This window comes from Dromaius novaehollandiae, chromosome 10 (genome assembly GCF_036370855.1).
Source record: "Dromaius novaehollandiae isolate bDroNov1 chromosome 10, bDroNov1.hap1, whole genome shotgun sequence".
Lineage (NCBI taxonomy): Eukaryota > Metazoa > Chordata > Aves > Casuariiformes > Dromaiidae > Dromaius > Dromaius novaehollandiae.
In genome coordinates, this window is record NC_088107.1 from 17164433 (window position 1) to 17187603 (window position 23171).

At 44.8% G+C, this 23171-nt stretch overlaps 1 protein-coding gene across 3 annotated transcripts in view; it reads right to left on the bottom strand.

Moving 5' to 3' along the window:
• Positions 1–23171, bottom strand: part of MYO1E (myosin IE) — a 100203-nt gene that overhangs the window by 50614 nt on the left and 26418 nt on the right. Inside the window, exons 2-5 of one of the 3 annotated variants that reach the window (XM_064517455.1) lie at positions 11613–11790; positions 11362–11505; positions 8089–8178; positions 7085–7179 (exon numbers count right to left, since the gene is read on the bottom strand). In XM_064517455.1, the coding sequence (XP_064373525.1) occupies positions 7085–7179; positions 8089–8178; positions 11362–11439 (263 nt within the window). In that variant the 5' untranslated portion in view covers positions 11440–11505; positions 11613–11790. Of the gene's footprint in view, positions 1–7084; positions 7180–8088; positions 8179–11361; positions 11506–11612; positions 11791–22677; positions 22827–23171 lie in introns of those variants that run through there. The other 2 variants (XM_026113345.2, XM_064517454.1) reach the window with 2 other exon arrangements.

A 23171-nucleotide genomic window follows, 5' to 3' on the forward strand; every position in this document is an offset into this window, starting at 1 on the left:
GTATGCAAGAACACAATTCCTATTTAAGTTCAGTGGGATTTCAGGCTTGTATGCCATGCCAGATGCCTACCTTAGTTCAAGAGTCTTTTGTTTTAGGCGTTCCTGAATGAAATAATGAGACATTATTAATCACATCCTGAATGACGGAAGAACTACCTTCCTGTTCCTGTACCTCTTGACACAGGGTACAAGAAGTTTTAATATCCCATACTAGCTTTCACAATTCCTTCCTTCCTTTAAAGTGTTCACTTCAATGGTGAATACATTTTACAACATTAGTGGATTTGCTTTCTCACAATTAGCAAGAGCTTCTCGAGAGGGAGAAAAAGACCGGCATGTTAAAACTTCATTTCATACCTTAAAGCTATCCTCATTTCAGTAGAAGTGCTCCAGACTTGCAAAAATCTTGGTGCAAAAGTCAGCTTTGACTGTAAATAATTTACCCTGAGGCTAGACAACTATAGTAACACAAAAACCAACACACACATGTTGCTTCAATGTCACAGCGATATCTGAAACCCTTTTTTCTTGTGTGAAAAACTGGGCTATCTTTGGGCTTCTGTGTAATTTCAGTGAATATTGACTCTTCTATCCTGCGCCTACTTGTTCCTGGATGCGGATCAAGCGCACATCTTTTCCTGAGCAAATTTTAGCTACATTTGCCAGAGAAACATCAGCATGTCCTGCACAGCAAAAGGACTTGCTAAGAATGTCAGCTCACAGCTTCTTCTCAGCATGAGTAATGGAGACATTTCCAAATGTCTCCAATAATTTAGAAAAGCTCGCCAAAACTGCCAAACTGCAAATATTATTTTACATCTTTAAAGCTTCCAAACAATGCAAAAATACTAACAGGAATTTTTGCCAGAAATGTTTTCACGCTGTTATCTTCTCCTGACTGCAGTTGTACAAATCGGACAGAAAACGTGAAAACGTGAAAAAACATTTCTGATCATCTCAACTGTGTCATGTCTTTTATTATTCAAACCAATTCATCTTTTCCTACGCATAAAGGAGAAGAAAACCTTTATTACTGGCATCTACTATAGTCACAGGAACAGGCTGAGTTTGCTGGATGGCAAGCTATATTTAGAAGTCCATGTCAGCAATAGTTTGGGAATTAAAAATAACAGTTCTTCAAACCAAAATTTGCTAACAGTAAATTTGCTCATTGTATTGCAAAACAAGACACACAAGCCAGTCCATCCTGAATCATATTCCTGAGCTTATAAATAAAGGCAGTCCTCAGCAGAATACAGAAACGGATCTGGTGCCAACCACCGAATGAATATGACCAGATATCATTTCTCAAGCAGTAAAAAGTAACACATTTCTGCAAGATTCTATTAAGTATTTTCAACAAAAAGAACATCCAAAACAACTGGAATTTAACCCTAGTAAAATACAAGACAAATATATTATCTACCTAAAATACATATTCGTATACTTATACTATTTGGAAGCCTAACCCTAAGAATCAGAATGGCTTCAGACAGCTTCAATTTCCTCTAACCTATCATAAAACCAAAATTCAAAGTTCTCAAATGTTGGTCAAGTACCTGTTCTAGTACTTTGCTATGTAACCAAAAAATAATACATGTTTTGAAGGCTCCTATTTTGTCTGCTAACTCTGCACTAGAGCCAGATGAGTGCTCTGCACTGCTCCACGTTATCCTCTCCCACGAGCAGCAGACCTTTCATCACGACGCCTACGTACGCTGCAGTCGGCTCTCTTGTCCGGTTTCAGCATTTCCTTCCCTCTAACTAGATGGGCTCTGGAGACTTAAAATTCTTAAGCTGCCAATAATAAACTGAAGATCTGAAGAGATGCGATGCTGTATGTTTAGCGTACTCCTGCAAAGCTTTTCCAAGAGCAGGGACAGTGCTGTCCTGCGACCAGGGGCCGTGCGGGAGGCAGACCGGGAGGGCGCACGCGGGGCAGCAGCGACGCAGACCCCCAGCAACGCCTGGCCACCCACGGCGTGGCAGCACGCAGGGCAATCCTGCCCCTTAGAGATACTCCAGATATCCAGATATGGACAGATTATCATATGACTCCCTGCCGTCAGGTAGGGAACTTAGAAAAGATGGGTAAAGCCAACTGCAGCTGGGGAAGTTTATAAACTTGTCCCAAAAGTCGTGCCTACGTCTGGTCCACTTTTCATTTAGAATATATTTTAAAAGCTCTACCTCTAAGCTACCTTCAAGGGATGAACAACGGTGGGGGAAGAGGCACCGGGAGTGAAGACAGACGTGCTCAGAACAGTGGCAGAGAAAGCGCTAAACAACAGTGTTCTTCAATGCCTAAACTACCCTCTGCTGTATTCAAACCAAGTGTAGCTTTTGGTACTCACTCTGCAGCGGCTGTCATGGAAATTGATCTGGAGGAACTTAATTCCATTTTATTGATAGTCGCTGTTTGGATGTAAGTGGTCCTTTACATTAAATGCATTTGGCTGAAAGATTGCCTTCCAGAGTTTGCTTTAGATTTATGCATGCATATACCTTTTCCCATTTTTAAAGTTTATTGACTGAATACTAGTAAATTGCTCCAATTAAACCAGAATAAAACAGCATGCTGATACATTACTTATGAACTGAAGTAACTTTATCCGAGGGGATGGGATCCAGCCCGCAGTAAAGCTCAGGTACTCACCTGCCACATGGGAACTGTGGCAACGCCAGCAAGTGATTCTCATGCAGAATTCCGACGCCTCTCACTACTCTGCGGCTATTACAACTATCGCAAGATGATACAACAATCATTTTCTTGCTTGGTAATTTTAAATACCTTGAAAGTACAAGGGTTTTTAAAAGCTGAAGAAGAAATGCTAAATGGTTTAAAACAGCAAGAAGTGAATTATGGAAAGTAAACTACGGTACTGATCATTTTCTGCCTAGAGACTTTACTTACTAAAAATAAAAACATTATGTATTCTCAGTCACTAACAAAAAAGGTAAAACTTTAATACTATTACAGAATCATACTGTTTCTTCCAGTACTATTTGCTACTTCAAAAAAGATACATTTTTTTCAGCAACATCAATTAACCCTTAGTTGAAATCGGAATAAAACTACAAAAGCAGAGGGAAAATTTTTAGCTCCTTCTTTCCCAGAGGAAATATAATCCAGTGATTAGAGAAGCAACATCCATACAGAGCCCCATTCTTCTCCCTAAAATTAATTCACTGAGTGACATTTAATTTAGTCTCCCTCGCTACAGAACAATACAAGTAACACTTATCTACACCATCAGGACAACATGGAAATTTTATTACTAAATATTTATAAAGAACTCTTGGATCTGCAAGTAAAGAACACTGCACATGTAAAATATTCTGCTGTGCTTAGATAAGCTTGTTAGTTTGCTTACATACAAAATTTGCTTTCTTTAATTATGTTCAGAGCAACTTCGGTAGCATAACTTCAGTGGAATATTTTTCCCCTCTGCAACTGAGTTTTTGCCTAACTTTTCTGACTGCATTAGATTTATGTTCATACCATTTCCTCATTAAAATGCAACCACGTCTCCAGCTGGATTCTGTACTGAAGAAGTTTTAGAAAAGTCAATCATTTGAGGCTTCTGGAAAGCTGTGATATAGAAGCTGGCTAGAAATTCCATATTAAATTTTGAACTTGATCAGTTTAAGACAGATATGAGTTCCTTACTAAAAAAGAGGTGAGGTACGAGATCTCTCTGGTAGCATGCATTTGTAATATTTAAGATGTTGAATTGTCTTTTCAGGTATGCAGCCATCACATATAGCTTTACAGTACCAAAGACTGACCCATGGAGGTGGAATGTAAACGAAAATTAAAAACAAGAAGAAGGACTGAAAAACTGCTTTAAAGCAACTGCAACATCTCATGGCAGGAATCACAGAAAGAAAGGGAAAATAAAGTCCTCAACTTTACGGAAACGTAAGACTTCAAGAACAATCTGAAAGACAGACATGTATTGCTGCTCAACAGAAAAGCAGGAGTTGTAACTCCACTGTGCTCATTAGAGGACCGTGGTAGTCCAGAAGGGGCTGAAAGCCACCGCAGCCAACCCTTCAGGACTAACGTCTGGGTGGGACACGACTCAGCACGGCTGCTCCGCAAGGGCCACCATCGCCAGTGAGGGAGAACGGCAAACGATCTCCTGCAGCGGCCATTTCTAAGCCTGGTCCAACAGAGGCTTAAATAATGCACCGTGCCTCAATAAAACATAAACGCATTGAGATACCAAGCTGCAGCTGACGTGTAAGCGGCTTCCCGTGAACAAACCGCCTCTGCAATCCTGGGCCGCGCCGGGGAGGCGAGGAGCGGGCCACGCACGGGAGCCGCGGCCACCTCCCGCCTGAGCCCACGCTCTGCCCCGCCGCCGAGCACCGCGCTGCACAGCCGGTCAAACGAGCTCTCGGCTCCTCAGCTATAATTAGACCTGTGTACATATAATTTTCTTAACACATACGCACATATGCTGCAATTATTCCACTAATGCAACAGGATTCTCTGGCCCTGGGAAGGTCGTTTGGTGAGGTTTTTCTTTTTTAATTAGTATTACCATATAAGAAGATTATATTTAGTTACTATCTATTAAGCTTTTCAGAGAACTGTGTTTTCTTTTGGATCTGCTTTCCTAGTTAATGCTCTGGCTCTTGGAATAGGATGAACTTTTCCAGTCAGTGTCTACATGCATTACTGGGGATTCTGGGATTAAACGTGCTGGCGAAGCCGCGCGACCCGCCCGCCCGCCCGCGCTGCCGGGCTCTCCCCTGCCCGCCGGGAAATCCGCGCCTCGTCCCTAGGACCTGAAAGCATTTCCCACCCAGGTCCGGAGGGGTGCCCAGAGGACACGTCCCGCCGAGGCGCGCACCACCCCTTTCCCCACGGTCCTGCTGTCCCCGTTCCCCGGGCTCCTCGTGCCCCACAAGCCAGGCACAGCCCTTTCGGGCTGACACTCAGTCAGTCCCATGTACACATGATTTCCTCCTTTCTCTCTTTGCAGGTCCCATGAAAAAATTTCATTGCCATCTTGAGGGGAAAAGAAAACCTGGGCCTGTTTCTGTACTAACTTGCTCTGTTTCTTCTGTTGCACCTGGGATTTTTGGTGAAGTCACTCCAAATTTAGACTTGTTGTGAACAAGAGAAGCAAGTCTGCATCTCATAATAACCATACTGTCATCATCACTTTCTGGTTAAAATCCATGGAATAAAATGTAACGTAAGAGGAAACAAAACATCCCATGAGACAAATTTTCATGGAAAAATGATGGTTCACTGAAATGCAAAAGTTCATTTGAAACCACTGAGGTTCAGCAGACTTTTGTGGGACCCAAGACAGACAGACAGAACTAAACCTCAGGTTTTTAAGAACCACCATTTCAGGGGCAGAGACTGGAAAGTCCTCGGCAGCTATGAAGCGAAATGGATGTAGTGGTAGGGGCATGCAGCTAGCTAAAACATCCAGTTCACTCAAGAGCTGCAGGATCTTAGGAGCTTCCAGTCTGCCAGGGATCTCAATGCTTTCTGGTGTAAATCCACTGAATAAAATAAAATGTAAGAGGAAACGAAACACTCCAATTCAAGAAACCTCTCTTTCAAGCCAGCTCTAGTCATTAGAAATTGTGATGACATTAAAATCAGAAAAATGTGGGAGGTATCTAAACAATTTAAGTGAAATGTGGCCAAAAGGATTAAAATATCAAACCAAACTAAAATCAATTTTATGAATGGCCAAGTCACATGATTTCACAACAACCATTCTTCGGTGTCCCAAAATCAAACACCGTCATCTGTAAATCTCATCTCCAGCTTTTGGGGTTTTCATCATAAGAATGACAAAGAAGAATTAGGACAAACAAACATGTAGAAGGGAAGAGGAACATTTACTTGTACAAAATGTCCCTGGAAAACATGATTTTTCTTTTCTCAGTTTTGCAGTATATCTCAAGCAGCTCAAGCATGACACAAGAAGGGGCGGTGCGCAGGTCCGAGAGGGAAGCCCCCGCACGTACACTGGGCAGGCCCTCCGAAGAGCACACCACCCATCGCTCGAGCACGACTCTTGCAACAGTTTAAACCTGCGGCTATTGGGAAAGGTTAAGTGTGAATCTCAGCTCTCTGAAAATCTGACCCTCTGCACTCATTGCACTTTGGGGCATGAACAATGCATCAGAAATTGTGCTTTTTATCACAGTCCACACCTTAAAGACCGCACTTGAAATATTTTCAGCATAAATTTAGCTCCATGTGAAACATCCCAAGCTCTGGGATGTAATTTGGCTCAAAAAGCAAAATAAATCCCAACTTTATACCCATTCTTAACATGTCGGAATTTGACCAGACGGGACTAGGTAACTCCAGCGTGGCACCAGGCACCAGAAGTTTCCCCAGAGGAGGCCGAGCTCAGGGAAGGGTTCGGGAAGAGGGGGCAGGTGCGAGCGCGGGGCCGTGCTGCAGCCGGCGCCAGGCACAGCGGGGCCCCCGCGGCGTGCGCTCCGGGGAGCCGACTGCTAGTTAGCACCCGGCTGACCTTCACACATGTATAACCAACAGTTCTCACACACCTACAACGAATTTCCTCAGCCTAATAATTAAAACAGAATAACGGTGAGGACAAAATGAATTTGCTAGTATCTCTCCCCTTTGCTCTCTGAGCAAATGTGAGCAAACTTCCCGAAAGGAACAAAAGTACACTTACTTCTGACAGGAAAAAAAAAAGAAATAGAATTAAAAACAGAGTATATTAAATGCAATCAACGTGAGAGTGTTGGATTTAACAGTATCTGCAGCTGCTATAGTTGTTCACCCATCTCTCATGTTGTCATTCAAGCTATTGCGATTTCAGTATTTGGCATGAAGCTGGTTACGGGAGAAGGCAATTTCTCACTGTTAAGTTACCATCAGTATTCCACTCACAGCAAAAGGCAGAGTCAGAAGATAACTGTTCTAGAAAACCCCAAAATATTCACTGATCATGGACGTAGCAGATTTTTATTAATATAACAACAAAAAAAAAACTTTTCAGTTTCTTCAAGTTAAAAAAAACATAAAAACAGGACAAAAGATGATTTCTTTCACCAAGCTTTTTCTTACCTAATAATGACACACTGATTTTCTCTGTCAATAATCATGTTTCTGTACATGCTGTCTGCAAGAGCATAAATATGTGGTGGGTTTTCATACTGTGCCTAGGAGGGGAAATAAAACATATTTTCAACACAGCATTAAACAAAGCAGAAAGAGCAATACAAATCCTTATTTAAATCAGAATTACTTTTCTGGAAAAACAATTCTGCCTCCCAACTTTACACTGAATTTTCTCAGGAATTTTTTGTTTGTTTGTTTAATAAAAAAACAAACCAAAATCTCTGGTTTTGTTACAGATCTTTCACTCATCCATAATTTTCTCCTCAACTATTGTAAACACCCTCTTCTAAAAATGGGCTGTGCTTGAAATACAGCACTTGTCCAAGAGAAACTCACATAATTTAAGCCTATTCCACCCGCGGTCACATGCTAACAATAAACTAGCTAAGCCAGGGCACAGAGCCCGGTGCTGTACGGCCTCGGTTCATCCGCGGAGCCCACGCGAACCCAGCGGCTTCCCCGATCCGGCCTCTGCGGACACGCCTGACTCGAGCAGAGCACGCAACCAAACTAAGACCCTAACGTCCTTACACTGACCCACTCTTCACATTACGTTTTCAAAACTGGCACCTAATCTTAGCATCTCCTTTTTGTCCACTTTTAGAGATCTCAGACCATAGTCTCCAAACCCACTAATGGCCATTCTTTATTACACACACTACTTTAAGGATAACACTAGCTTAAAAACTGCCTTGGCAGCAGGACAGGCTTGCCAAGGAGAGAAAACTGATATGGATCAGAGTTAATCATTACAAGAATTTTCTTGAAATACTGATTCGATGTTCCAGGCAATTAAACCCCAAGATGCCCTACGTGGTGACGGCACCAGCCGAGCTCTCGCAGGCCAGCACCTGCAAAGCCCAGCAACGAACGCTTCCACGTGCTCAAGCGGGCAGAGCATCTTTACCGGCCCCCGAACGCTGCGGTGCATTACAGTGTCTTTTACTTACAGCTCCCTGGTACATCTCAATTTCCTTTTCCCCAAAGTATGGCATCTGCTTGAAAGGATTCACAGAGATTAGTACGGAGCCAATGTATGTCTGTATTCAAAAGCAGTTAAGGTCTGCAAGATTGTCTCAGTAACTATAATTTCATAAAATCTTATTACTAGTGACTGCCATATAACCTTTTTATATATTATATAAAACAACACAGCTTCAAAGTAATATTAAATAACCATGGCTTGCAACAATTGTAATAAAAATGAAATTACTAGGCTTACAAGAATATAAACAAATCATGCAATGGGATACTTTTACAACGTCAAAATATTCATCCTCCTAGGACAAGCTAAGTTTAAAAACCATGTACTGGCAGCCCAAATCTGACACAATCCGAATAAAAATAGAAAAAGGAAATGGTATATTTGAACTGTTTCACCGCTTTGTAAGGGTCATTTTGTCAGTGTTGGAAAAGGTTGTTTTGACCTTCACAATTAGCTACAGTGACAGATTTTGATCGCGCAGAGACAGTGCTGAGCGTGCACAGACGGATGGAAACAGCCAGCACTGAGCAAAACGGGATGATTACTCAGCTGCACGTACCAGAGGGGGAGCTGGCACGTGCGGTTATTTTATTAACTGTCCCTAGAGAGGAGCATGTCGTCTTCTGCAGGCTGCCCTGCAAGACGACACTGAGTTTCAGGCTATCGTCAGTCCCATGAAGCATTTTTGCCACGTTTTGAACGTTGGTGTTTCACAGAATTCTGCTGAGGGCGGCCGGGGGGCTGCGACCCCAGCGCTGCTCTGCCCGCTGGCTTTCCCCGCACTCCTGGCCGCGAGGGCGGCAGCGGCAGACCCGCGCCTGCGCTTTGCCAGGCCAGCTCACAACCCAGCATCCTGAACACAAACCCCCTTCGCGCACACACTAAACTGCAACGGGGCTATTGGCGAAGCAACCACAGGTTTCATGTCAGTCTCCCTGCTGCGGTGGAGGCGATTTCCAGCAGAGCACAACACGGACAGCCAGAGCAGGCAGCTTAAACAGTCCAGCACTGACGGAGCGAATCTGCCAGTCTAGCTAAAATCCAGTTTAGATCGTTTTCAGCAGCCTGAAATCCCCTCTACAGAATCAAAAGGGCACAAAACACTTTATCTCCTTCCCTAAACTGTGATATAGTTATGCGTCTTTGTAAGAGCCTGCAATTTTCTTCTCTAGATGGTAGCTTCATCTCACTGATAGGAGAGAGAATTCCTCTGTATATATCATACATACATCTCCATTTATCACATACAAATACTTTAGAAACTTCTGGAGTTAGAGTTGCTACATACACGTATGAAGCAACTGAGACTACTTTAGAGGCAGGACTGGTCCGTGTATGCTGGGGTTGGCAGTGTACCCAGGGAAGCGAGTCCAAAATACCGTACTGCAGGTTTCACCTAACGATCTGGATTTGCTCATAGGCAAACTTACTGTCTAAGCTTTCTGTACAGAAGTGGGAAAACTAAAATATTTTTTACATAAGAATATATTATTATGGTGCCACAGCACAAATTAGTATCATGTTAGTCAGAGAAGAACTACAAATCAGTGAACATAATTTCTGTATTGTTAATCTGCAGTGTTTTCTTCACACATTTTTTAATTTAATTCAAAGAAGACGGACAACATCCGGGTCTCCAGTATAATAAATCAAGCATTCATCGTGTCAGTATAAACATCTAAAGTGACAGTTTTCTGTTGGTAAACAATGTCAGCATTTTCTGGGGAGCTTTGGTAATCTCAATGCAGAGTGGCACAGAGAAACACTCATTCATGGGTGGACACACAAACAATTGAAAGATTCAAGAGATGATCTCCCATGGAGAATGACAAGCCTGCAAAGAACTGCAAAGGAGTCGTCTTTTTTCCCCACACAAAGGAATTATAATGCTTTAAAAGTAGAATATGATACCTCATGTAACCACAAATCCCTCTGGAAAACACATTTAATCCTGCTTCAGCAGAAAGACCATCTCTTATGTAAAGCTTTTACATTTTATAAGAAAAAAAAGTGTAAAATGCTTTCATGAGCACAAAGTTCCCAAGAGCTGGAGAACGTGAAGTGCTCCAAAGGGACAAACGCGTCTCTGTCACTAACAGACGTGTTACTAACAACGTGTTACTAACAGCAAGAACACGATTTTCTGCCCCTGTACTATCAGTTTGACAAATCATGCCTAACTTTATTGCATTTCTATATGGCAAAGTTGTTAATGGTGCTGTTTTCCTGAACAGAGAATACACAGAAATGTGAGCACATGCATATGAAAAGCTTAGGCAGTTTGGGATGGAAACGCCATGCAACTGCAGCGCTACTTCTCTCTCAGTCCTGACCAAGTTGAGTTGTTATTTAGCTCTTACTGTCTGAACATGTGGAAATAGCCAGGAGATGTTAAATTTCTCTCTCTTTCTGCAACAAATATTAAACTCTTCAAGGAAACTATTCTCCAGATTCTTCTGGGAAGTATGAAGACCAGGCTAAAGCAGGAGGAGAAACAGAATCACCATCTAGCAGATAATTACACTGACTAGTCTACCAAATTTGTCACTGCAGCTCATGTTATATTGTGAAAGCTAAAAATGAAATAGTGACTAGTGTTTTATATCAAGGAAGTCCTTTGATACATTTCCAAAAGAAAAGCAAACTTTTACTGCTAATATCTGTTTTTCCTTTTGGGTTATATGTTCAGGTATTTTAATCTTTCATATTTTCATTAATCATAGTAAAAAAAACCCAATTCAAGCCCAGATACTGTAGTTTTACAGATGTTCCCCTGTTTCCATCAGTCCATCACTGATCATATTAACAATTCCAGACCAAGCTGTAGAACAGGGTTATGTCACAGAAGAAATGCTATTTTGAAAGCATCAGAATCTGGGAGGCAAAGAAGACAATATGATTATCATGAAATGTATATAAGGCTTAAACTTACTAATTCTTGAACACGGAAGTAGCGTCACTGAACTAAGTTCAGGGCTCATGTGAATATGTAAATATATGGAGCTGTAAGCCTATCTGCAACGATGACAGGAGCAGTACTGAGTATCAGAAAGAATACCCTAAACGAATTTTTCAGATCTTAATTTCAACACTCACATTAGCTCAGATTACAAAACGTTTTGTGTAATCTCCAATGAACTTTCACATAAAATGCCGAGGATCTTTGAGTAATCTGCTTAAACAGAACACGTACGGCAAGTCCACAGGGCCCCAGGAGAAACAACGCCGTAAAGGATACGAAAATATAGTCATCCATGTATCGCTTCTTTAGGTTCTCCACTATAGAGTCCTCGGTGATTTTGGAGAGAAGGACCATATCGTCCACTCCGCTCTGCTTGACATTGTGGCTCTGCCAGTGGTATCTGTAGTGTCCTTTGCTGCCCTGCAGGAAAGTACAACAAACAGCAAAAAGGTTACTATGTTTCTCATGAGCTTTAAATAACTGCAAACCATCCACTCAAATTCCAACTTCCCAAATATTTTCCTCACATTGAATTCTGTTGCTCGATCCAGGCACGTGTAAGAGCACACACAAATGATGTCAGCTTTCCCACCTCTCAACTGTTAACCAAAGCATCGCACCGCCCTCAAAGATCAGAACGTCGTTTGATGAGGTTTTGTAATGTCTACACACAGAAGGGCTTTCGGATGGCAGGCATTTCCAGATCTAGCAGAAAAATCCCGTTATTCCAACTGAGGTACAGTTATTGGAAGCTAAGGATGCAAAAATTACACTACTAGAGTGCAACTATTATAGTGAGGATAACCAACCATCTGAACTATCAAATAGGGATATGGTAGGCTCTCCAGCCTTTGCAGTGTTCAAGTGAAACCTATACATCTGCTGTTGCCCAAATGGAAGCTGTGGGCCTGACGCAGAAATTATTCAGTGATGTTCTGCAGATTACGTTACACGCTGCATGTCTTAACAGCTCTCATCTGTTAGTCACTGCACTTAACTGACATCTAAATAGACATTTGCTCCCCACGCTCGGAGACTACTATTTCAGGATGCTCCTGAAAACTTGTGACATTTCAAGTCGTACCAGCTGAAACCAAAACCTGTTTTCTCCAGCTGATTTGAACAGTAACTAGGTTCTGTCGATACACTCATAAACTGATTAAAATCCACTCCAGATTGATGCAATTAACTAAACTATAAATCCACTCTCCGATCCCAAACCTACCCTCTGCAGCCTGGCAGAAAAATCAGTTCTGCCCTTTTGTCTTTTTTTGTCAAATTTGGTGTGCATCCTACTGAAATTGGTAATACTGAAATTAATACGTTTTACATAGGCACATTATCATGTATGCTGTAAAGCACGTAAGGAAGATGTGGCCAACAGAGCGGCAATTTGATGTACTCCCCCCACCTTTTAACACCACAACTTCAAACACTGAGATTTGGCTACACTGCTCTCATGCATTTTATGGGACAAAGCCATATTCATCAGAATACAAGCAAGTTCCTATTTTAAAGTATTTTGCAGAGTACGATAATGCACAATTACACAATATAAATTATAAAATTTTGATAGTGGGAATAGTACAGCTACACTCAAGCATTTAGCGGTTGGAGGCAGTGATTTCCAGAGGTGCAATCTCAGCATGCACAGCACTTCTGCACTAGCAAACGACCCACCACCGATGCAACTGTCCTAACCCAAAAGTGCTTCTACCGAGCCCTTCCCTCGCACCAACAGTCAGGCACTCGTACCCCCGGGGCGGGAGCAACAACCGGAGCCCGGAAAGCACGAGGCTCTGATTTTAGGTAGTGCTGGCTAAAAGTGCTCATCGCAGTCTCAGAGTTAAGTTTCTTTCCACAAACTTTGCTGCAACTATTAGGGGGGAAAAAATATCAAAAACTAATGAAGACATGGATTTAATGCACATCAGCCCGTGGAGTCAGGCCTGTATGGTGGCCTCATCTCAACTGAACAAACTATCTGACATAAAAAACAAGGACCAACTGGATTTTTATCTCAGGTTGAATTATTTGTGCTAAGAACACACATTTGTGTGTGTTTTTTACTAGGTCTCCAGTCACTGCTACTGCCAGTTCGGCTCTGCTGCTGCTAACCACACAGAACAGCTGTAACCCTGAATGAAACAGAACACTTTCAAGTGCCCTATAGCAGAGGTAAATATATTTAAAAGCCTACAAACTCAGCAAGTCTCTTGAACATGCACAACCTTACATTAACTTATTTAAAATAATATTCTTAAAACCCATTTAGTTTGCCTAAGACTTGCCAAGTTTCTATTAGCACAATGGAAGCGACGATCTGGAAGCACTGAGAAAATGAAGGAACCAATTAATTTTGGGAAATTGTTACAAGACATGTGACTGAAAGATCAGCTGAAGGTCAGGTTATTTCAGAAAACAGAAGTCCAGCAGAAAAGCATAACTTCCCTCAGTGTACTCATCAGCTATTTCAGACATTATACTTGGAAAAAGGGACCGGCAGCATGGACAAAGAGGCACAGTGTCAAGATAAATACCGAGGATGACGGTCATCATATCACATATCACATAATTTAATAAGCTAAAGGAAAAGCGTAAGAAGTGAGACAGTGGGAAAACAATCAGGCTTCCACTGAAAGCAACGTTATCAGACCCAATAAATTCAACGAGGAGAGGACTGAGCTCACCGAGACGCCTGGGACCGCGCACGGGGCTGAGGCGAGGGCAGGCTTTGGGCCAGCCCGTGCCTGTCGCTGCCTGCGACCGGGCGGCCACGGCGAGGCCACCGGCGAAACGGCCAGCAGAGCTCCGGCGCGCAGGACACGAGAGCGCCAGCACGGAGCAGTCCGCATCAACAGCATGTCGCACTCAACACAGCCGTTTCTGCCACTAGTTTGGGACTACTTATTTTCCTGAAAGCACGGCCTTACGCGTAAATACAAGGAGAAGCAGCAAATCATCGACAGGAGATGACTGCTGGACTTCTCCTGAAGATGAGATACGAGCCCCAGCGTCAGGAGCAACTAACTGTCAGTGGTCGCGTTGCACCTTCTCGTCTCGCAGGAACCGAGGGCCGGTCGGACGGTGCCGGGGCCGGGCCCCCTCCTGCGCGGGGGCCAGCGTGTCCGTGGCCCGGGCACGCAGCCGGGAGCTGGCTTCCCACGGGACAACCTGTCCCAAGCTCCCGCGCTGCCAGCCACAGCCGACAACTACGGGCTCCAACCTGACTCCATCAGCTCTAACCACTTCCAGCTGGCACTATCACCTCGCTATTTTTATATGCTTCTGAAACACAAAAAAATCTTCCTGTAATAAATCAACTAAACAAAGACCAAGTCGCAGCAGTCAAAACAGCAGATCTTCAGACCTCTCCAGTGCTGCAGTTTACTGAAGGGCAAGGATACAGACTTTAAAATTGTGGTGCTTTCATTCCATTTTCAAAACTTCTTCAAAAAGCAAATAATAGAAATGTGCATTAAACATCCTTCCAAAGTATTATAGTAAGTGAAAGCCTTTATAGATTATTTTCAGAATGGGAAACAAATACTGTGATATGTATGTACGGTGTGGACTTTAACCGACAGCTTCATGCGGTACACTAAATCAGGTTTGCAAAAAGCTGCATGGACTTGGCAAAACCACAACTAATCAAGTAGAACAAGAACTTCATAGAAAAGGAAGGTGATTTTCATATATTAATCCCACGGACTGATATTGCTGCATTACGAATGAAGACGCACAGACAGCGGATGGAAAAGGATCTGCTAATGGCACAGAAAACTCGAAGCAGCGTGAGAGCAGCAGGAAGGCTCTGCCTCCCACCACACCACAAAGTAAGCCGTGCACGGCACTCTCCAAAGGAGCTACAGATAAATCAAGACAACCCAGCAAGCAGGGTCTAATAAGAATAAAGAATATCATAGGTAGCAATTGGAGCAGTGATTCCCCCAGTTTCATGTGCTGTTCAGAGGCTGCCTGAAATACGAACTCTGGCTCAAAGACACACGCTGATCTTATGTGGTCAAAAGTGAAATTTTTCATCTCTGACTCTCCTGCTCTGCTGCACTTCCAGGACACAGGGTTTCTTGCGAGATTATTTTAACTATGGAAAGAAGACCCAAACAAAGTACATTTCAGATTTTAATCCTTCTCTGAGCCTTGATGCTCTGCATGGATTTCATCCTTACAGCCCCTGCGGACAAGAGCAAGCTAGTAGAATCATTTTTAAATAGGGGTTGTACCAATATTAGTTGTTTCTTTAGCCTAAATTTTCACAGAAGTTACATTTATCAGTCTTCACTACCAAAAATATGATTTCACTGTGAAATAGCTAAGCAGGTTTGTCTATTCTGCTGTGAAAACACAAGGCGAAGCGAGCGGCCCTGGGCAGGGAGGGCGGAGGGCGGCAGTGCCTCAGTGCCGACCTGCCGCCGCCGGCGCAGGACGGACACAGACGCTGTTCCTCCTGCACGTTTCGCGAGGACGACCTGTATTTTAGCTAGAGCTCTCTCCCATCCACGCAAAAATGCATAATGCTAACGCAGAGGCACCTCACCCCGAGGTGCCCACCCGACCCAGCAGCTGCTCCGCGGCGAGGTGCAGGCGAGGCGCCCGGCCGCGGATGGGCTCTGCCGCCCCCAGCCTCCCCGGCCCCGGGACCCCGAGGCCTCCTGCAGCCGCCCGGGGCGGCCGAGCCGGCAGCCGAAGGGCCGGCAGGAACGGTGCCACGCGCCCGCCGCCGCGAGGCTCCTCAGGCGGCCAGACCGCGCCGGGGCCAAGGCCGAGGCTCACGCCCCGCTCTGGGGCCCCGCGCCCCGCTGCGGCCCGGCCTCGGCCAAGAGTCTCGTCCTCCCCGGCTTTCTCGGGAAAGATGTGATCTAACCGCACCATAAACAAACAACTGCAAGGCTTTGTGTCAGCGCAAAACAAAGGCTGAGGAGTGGAAAAAAGATGAGCCTGGCAGATTAAAAGAATACAACAACCAAAAACACATCAACAGCCTGCAAAAGGCCCTCAGAAGCTCAGCCTGGAGAAAAGCCACGGAAGTGGAAACACAAGGCGGCCGCGGGGCCGCCGCCAGCAGCCGGCTCTGCACAGCAGGCCTGCCGGGCCCAGGCTGCCCGCGAGCGGCTGGGCTGGGCTGGGCTGGGCCGAGCCGGGCCGGCAGCAGCTGAAGGCGGTGCTGCCCCGCTGCCAGCTTTTGCTATTCCCTCCGCTGCTGTCTCAGGCTCAGAATCAGATCAGCTTCGCACTGACAAGAATAATACTTGAGCTGGCGGCGCCGTCGCAGCGCTGTCGCACCTCACCTGCCCGCGCCCCGGCTGCGAGGAAACCCCCAGCGCCGCCCCGCCGCCCGCACCAGCCTCCTCCTTACTGCCCGCAACAACCGCCGCCCCGCCGCCCGCGCCAGAGCAACACCGGCTCCCAGAGCCTAAAACACTCCTCCTCCCGCCACCCTGTCGCTCTGCCCTAACAGCCGCCTGGGAACAGTTTCGGGCGATTGCTGCGCTGGTACCACGGGATGCGGGCGTTTTCCTGAAGACACAGGGGTGACGGCACGGAGCACCAAATCGGAGCAAATCTAATCATTCAACTACTGCTAACGCAGTACTGCAGACCTGCAACATTTCCCATGTACTGAGCACTTTCTATACCATTTACAGTATACTAGGGTTAAAGCGAATTACTGTTTTGTTCAGCAGGAACGAGCAGCATGGATGAGGCTTTGTTCATCTCCCGAAGGCTTGCCGCTGCCCCCACCTCGGGTCACGAGCGCAGCCCCTGGGCTCTCCTTCCTGCCCCATTAGCTGTTTGCGTATTTCTGCAACATCCCAAGCAACAAGCATTTGATGTGGCTATAAAAAGATTGAGTCATGCTGTGTCACAACAGGGGGTTCTTTTAAACGGAAAAAAGCAAACATTTTTGTGTTTCAAGCTGCTTAAAAATAGTCTGTCTAAAATTAAAGCACTGAAACCAAGGGATAAGAAGAGATTGCATATTCAGTTCCTGAGAAAGTGCCGTCTCCCTCTCTCTCTCCCTCCCTCCAAACTGTGTCTGTCTAAACCACAAAAACTTACAAATCATACAAAACCGCCGGCTTTCCACAAAGGGACAACCTGCCATCCTGAGCTCCCGGCGGCCCTTCCCGGGGGAGCCTGCGTGCCCCACGGGGGCGCGGGGGAACCCGGCCTCGGGGAGGGGGGAAGAGCGGCCTCGGGCGATGCCGAGCACCACCTCCTCTTCCCCGGGTTCAGGCACGACGCAGCTTTCCGGCTACCGCATAAAATCCTTGCGGTTTTGAAGGCATTTGTCTCTCCGCCCCGATCAGCGTTACATGTACAACGCTCAGTGACACAAAGCTCTCTCTTTAACCGGAGATCTCACAACACAAGGACACCGTTCGCCTTTTACTCGACCCCTAACATCGATGCTTCCACCAGCGGCAGCGTATCACCGGTCTCGTACACGCATAGCTTGTACTGTTTTTTCCATCTTAAAAGAAAAAGTCCAAGAAAAACAAACACAAGTAATTTGCACTGATATAATCTACCAAGATAGTCGACTTTTACAATCCACTTGCAGAAATCTTTCACGTTTCCATAAAGTGAAAGTCTGCTGTTCTCAGCAGAAAATATTTTAGAAATACTGTAACACGAATTTTGATCTGAGATTGGCATAATCAAAGCTGAGGAGCCACAGTAGACAGCAGCGCTTCAAAATAGCTCTTGTATGCATAAGCTTAGGAAAAAACAGGAATACTGGCTGCAACGATGGGACCGTACTGCAGAAAGGAACTCAAAGGAAGACAGCAGAAGCAGCTAGACGGACCAAGATAAAAGGCAAGTTATTTAAATTAAACATGAGGGAAACATTAAGGGAGGCAAAAAGTAGAGCTTAAAGATCTGAGGAAATAGCGAAGAAATAATATTGAGCATCTAGCTCAGCTCTGCAGGACAGGCGTTTTGAACAAAGAAATAATGATACCAACAATGTACTAAAGAACAGAAACTACTAGCAGGTAACACCCCCTGAAGCACAGCTAGGGAAATGAAACAGGGAGAAAAAGATTTCTGGAAGGGGAAAAGGCAACAGTCTCGCCTTCTGCTCTCGGACGGGATGGACTGGCCCGATGCGACCACAGGGGCAGAGGCGGGCGCGGGAGCCTGCCTCAGTTTCCAACACTCTTGTAAGACAGATAAGCAGAACATTGCCAAAATTAAAGTTACTTCAGTGTTTGACTGTGCACGGTTATTTTTTAAAAAGGTACAGCTATGCAACAGAACAAACTAAGGATGTGAATGAACTGAAGAGCAGATCACGCCAACAAGCATGAACATCTGACGTAATTTACATCGACAGCGAACAGCTACCAAACAGTAGTTAATGAATTGTAAATTCACATGCTTGCTTACCCCACAGGTTTTTGGGTGGCAGTGGTCTAACCTTCCACAAAATAATCTTCTCAAGGAAGTGCAATACTGTAAGTATTAAATATGACGGCAGAAAGTGTCTCAACTTAGTCTTGAATATTAACTGGCTTACTTGATTTACTGAGATTTAGGGCCGGTGTGTATATATGCCATACCAACAGTTTCACTGAGCAGCATCCATTCACACTGGCTCTTCATCTGTAAATCGTATGTGCAGTTTGCATCTATACACACTTCTCGTGCAAGTCAAGAAAATGCAAGGGATCGATTAGAACAAACAGCTTTCACTTAGTATATCACTATTCTCCATTAAGAACACAGGTTTCAGAGGGTTTTGCATAGAAACAGAAAGTTGCCATCACAGTCCCACATACAAAAAGTCTTCTAGTAGAGACAGAGTGTTAAAATTCACTTCAGGATCTGCACAACATGGGAGTGTCTATGTGCACCTCTCTTCCCTTCTTCATAGTCATTACAAAAAAAGATGGTCCCTGGGTCCTTCTCTGAGAGCTCCCTTAGAAAAGGAGTCTCTGAAACTCTTTCTGTACTATCTCCCAAAACACTACACGGCAACTTGGATCTCAAAGACTTTCTAAAGCTGGAAAGCCCCCAGACGTCTCCTCCAGCCCTTCTGGAGTAACAGCGCTATACATATTTTTTTAAGCAATTGAAAAGAATTTGTCTACGATGAATTTATTCTTAGTCTTCCTGTATGTGTCACGGTTACAAAAAATGTTATTACGAGCTTTAGTTGAAACATGCAGTTTGAAAACTCAATTAGGGAATTTAGACAAAATGCCACCGACTCCCCTCTAGCACCACACCAAAAACATTTTTCCTTGATCATTCCAAAGCTAAATAAGGAGCAAAAGTCAACTGGGAGCTGCCATCTGGTTTCCAGAGAGAGGAGCCTAAGGCAGACATGACTCAGAAGTGCTCCGCGCGGGCCAGCGTCTCACAGAGGCTCTGCCAGAGAGCAGCGCTTTGACGCCGTTTGGTACCCGCCGCACAGCGGTGCCAAGCGAAGGCTTTGGAGAGGTCAGAGCAGGGTGAGAGCGCGGCACCCGGGCGCAGAGCCCTCCGCCGGCCTCCCTGCTCGCTGCTCGCTGCCCGCCTCCGCCGCCCCAGCCTTCGCCCCGGCCGCGCTGGGCGGCCACAACCCTCCCCGCTGAGCTCCTCCTGCTCGCTCGCTGCCCTTTCCTATCGCGGCAATAAACAGCATTTGGAAGCTGCTCCTTTCCCCTGCCAACCTTTTCGTTTGACGGTGAAACCCCGGTGCCTGTTCCCTCAGCAGACTGGTACTTACTGGCTGCCGAGACATTCGCCCAGGGGCCCAAGGCTCTCCCCAGCGGTGCCCCGGCAGGAACACGGGAGGTTTAACGGGACACCAGTACCCGCCTGCTCTTGCCTCCCTGGATTTCCCTCTTGCGCCGAGGGTTGCAGCGATGGCTCCGCACACCAGCAGGGCCGCCCTTGGCTGCAGGCACATCAGACCTGCTGCTCCCCGAGCGACCTGCCGATAGCTGCTTCGCCGCTCCTCAGCCCATCCCTCCACACATCACCTCCCACTACTGTATTGCTCTTTTGCACAAAGATTTCAGAGTCCGCATGAGACTGGTGGCCACAGCATCTTCCCAGATCTCATCATCTGGCACACCAGCACCTGTCGAGGGGCACAACCAGCACATCATCTCCTACAGCTGGCTCCTTCGGGCACCTGAGACCTGCTTCTGTTATATCACTAATGCTCATTAAATTGTTCCAGAAAAAAACCCTAATGCTCAGTAGTCACAACCTGAATTATACAATTTTTCTTTGCTATCTGCACTGGAGGACCAGTTGGTTTGCTGTTAGGTCTTCTGGAAGGCCTGGTCTCTGGCTGCATTTTAATGCTACCTGTGTCGTGAGTTTCTTCCTTTCTGCAGACACGCAGTCCTCCCACAAAGATTACAGTAATTAGGTGCATCATGTAAAGAAAGCTATTTTTTACTGAAAAATAAATATTTTACACAGAGGCATCAAAGGATAATCCCACAGATTCTTGCAAGGATTAAGGATGTAAAAATCATGGTAAGATTTGCAGCATTTCCAGGGAATAAAAGGGCTCCTATTACAGCACCACTTATGGACTCCATTGCAATTGAAGAGTATCAGTTACAACAAATCCACTCTGTCTGCATCTACCGAATCAAAGTTTCAATATTTCCAATTATGTCACTAACACTTTGAAATGACTGAAAATATCTCATCCAAGCAACAAATGTTTACGTAATCAGTTCAATATTTTTATTATAAGCAGGAAAATACTGTGCTCTGAAATAATATACTTGTAGCTTTTGGTTTTATTTACACCTCCACTAAGGATGACTTGAAAAACAACATGCCCAGTAGTAATAAGGCTCGTAGGCAGGAAGCACGGCAAAAAGGGGAGATGCCGAGGCACTAAAATTCTGAAACCATCTTTCCTTCCATTTAACACAGAACTTTGCTACCATCACGTTATTCTATTGGTGTACAATCTTTACCTTTCAGGAACTAATTTTCTTGAAATAACATTGCAAAGGAAATGTTTCCATAATAACACAGTGGTAAAGTTCTTACATAAGGTATTGTACCACACGGAAATATTCTTTGGATTGAGAACTGTCTATCGGTAAGACTTTTGCTTTGATTTTTCATTAAGATTAGAATATTTTTCCATGAGGCACTGAGGGAGAAGTTGCACATAGTAACATGATTGATATATCGAACCTGGGTGGTACACTGTTTCCCCAGGGTGCTAAGGCTTTACAGTTCTTTTTCTTTTTTTCCATTCTGCACCAGAACATACACAACATCTGAATTTTCTCACTGAAAATGTTAAATTGCTGAAAAAGCCTAATGAAATCAGAATAACCAAAATTTCTATATTTGTTTTCAACCTGTAGTCCACTATTTTTAAAAGACATACAAAAAATAAATTTAAAAAGTTGCCTAATTAACAGCAAAGGCGTATCTATGCCCATGGGAAAAGGCCGCCGCGGTCCCTAAGCGGGCAGGGGTCCCGGCCGCACCGGGCAGCCCGCGCCAGCTCCCGGCTACTGCAATTCCCAGCCCGCTTTAACCCTGCCGGAATAACCCATGGAGGGGAGGAGGTTGCACAAATTATACTGCTACCAAACTGCTATTTGTGACAGCCTTTCTAACCCTGCAACGGCCTTTGCTGCTCGGCCCAAGATTGCCTTCATCTCTGCTGTTTTCAAAACTGTTCAATTTACGTTCTAGAGAAGGATGAATTGTAACTGCATTATAACAACTTTAGGGTTTTTTTCAATCCTTTCTATGCATTTTAATCTTATATTTTACCTTTACATGGCTTCTTTAAGGTTGCTGAGCACTGAACTCTGATCCGAAAAACGCAGCTGCGATTCAGTGTACTATCCAGCCCAATGAACAAAGTTCTTCTTAAAAAATGCATTTGTAATACAGTGTGCCAACCTTGATATGCAAGTTACAGGATGACAGGATAAGCTAAAAAATACATTTAAAAAAAGCAAAACTATCCTATCAAAGTCTGTAAAGAAATCAGCTAAGTTACTGAAACATCTTCAGTACATGGTTGATTTCTGCTTAGAGGTTTAACTAAAAAATAGACTCCTAAGTCCCAACATGCCCGTTTCATTAACTCATGAGCACACTGCCTATGAACACACCCGTACTCACCTATCACCCCAAACCTACTACTTATTTTTATTATTATTTATTTTTTTGGCTCACATACGTAAGACCTTTGGATACAAACCAATTTAATTTCAATATGACATATTAACACACTCCAGCAATAATAAGGAATATGATACTTCCCCCCTATGAAATTATATTATTTTTCACTAAATTATTAATAACTACAATTTCTTTGGGCTTATTTGTCCTCATATCTCACAGATGGCTCACGGACTGTTAATGTAACAGCAAGGACAGAATGCAGAAACTGGTATGGAACTTTTTTTATTATTGCTGTTTTCAATTAAGAAAATAACAAGTTAAATATTTTTATGCTAACTGCTTTACCTAGTTGAGTAGAGTATATACCAATACCGGAAAAACTGAAAGGTTGATTTATAAAATAAGCACGTGAACCAAATCACCCCCCAGAATAACAGTTGGATTAAAAATCACCTTTAAAAACATGGTTGGGGCTCCTTACTTGTGCCTTTTGCTTTCGGGAGCTTTTAGGTATAATACAGTCATCTTCTGCAGACTTATTTACAAACCGAAGGGAATATAAGGTTTTCTGTTCAAAAGGGAGAGCCTGCTGTAGTCACACGACTGCGGCAGCCTGGGCTAAGGAAAAGCACGACCGGTCACAGCGCTCACGCCGAAACCGCGGCAGCTGCCCGGCTCCTCCTCCAGCAGCCCCTTCCCCCGCCCCTCCTCCTCCTCCAGCAGCCCCTTCCCCCGCCCCTCCTCCTCCTCCTCCAGCAGCCCCTTCCCCCGCCCCTCCTCCTCCTCCAGCAGCCCCTTCCCCCGCCCCTCCTCCTCCTCCAGCAGCCCCTTCCCCCGCCCCTCCTCCTCCTCCAGCAGCCCCTTCCCCCGCCCCTCCTCCTCCTCCTCCTCCAGCAGCCCCTTCCCCCGCCCCTCCTCCTCCTCCTCCAGCAGCCCCTTCCCCCGCC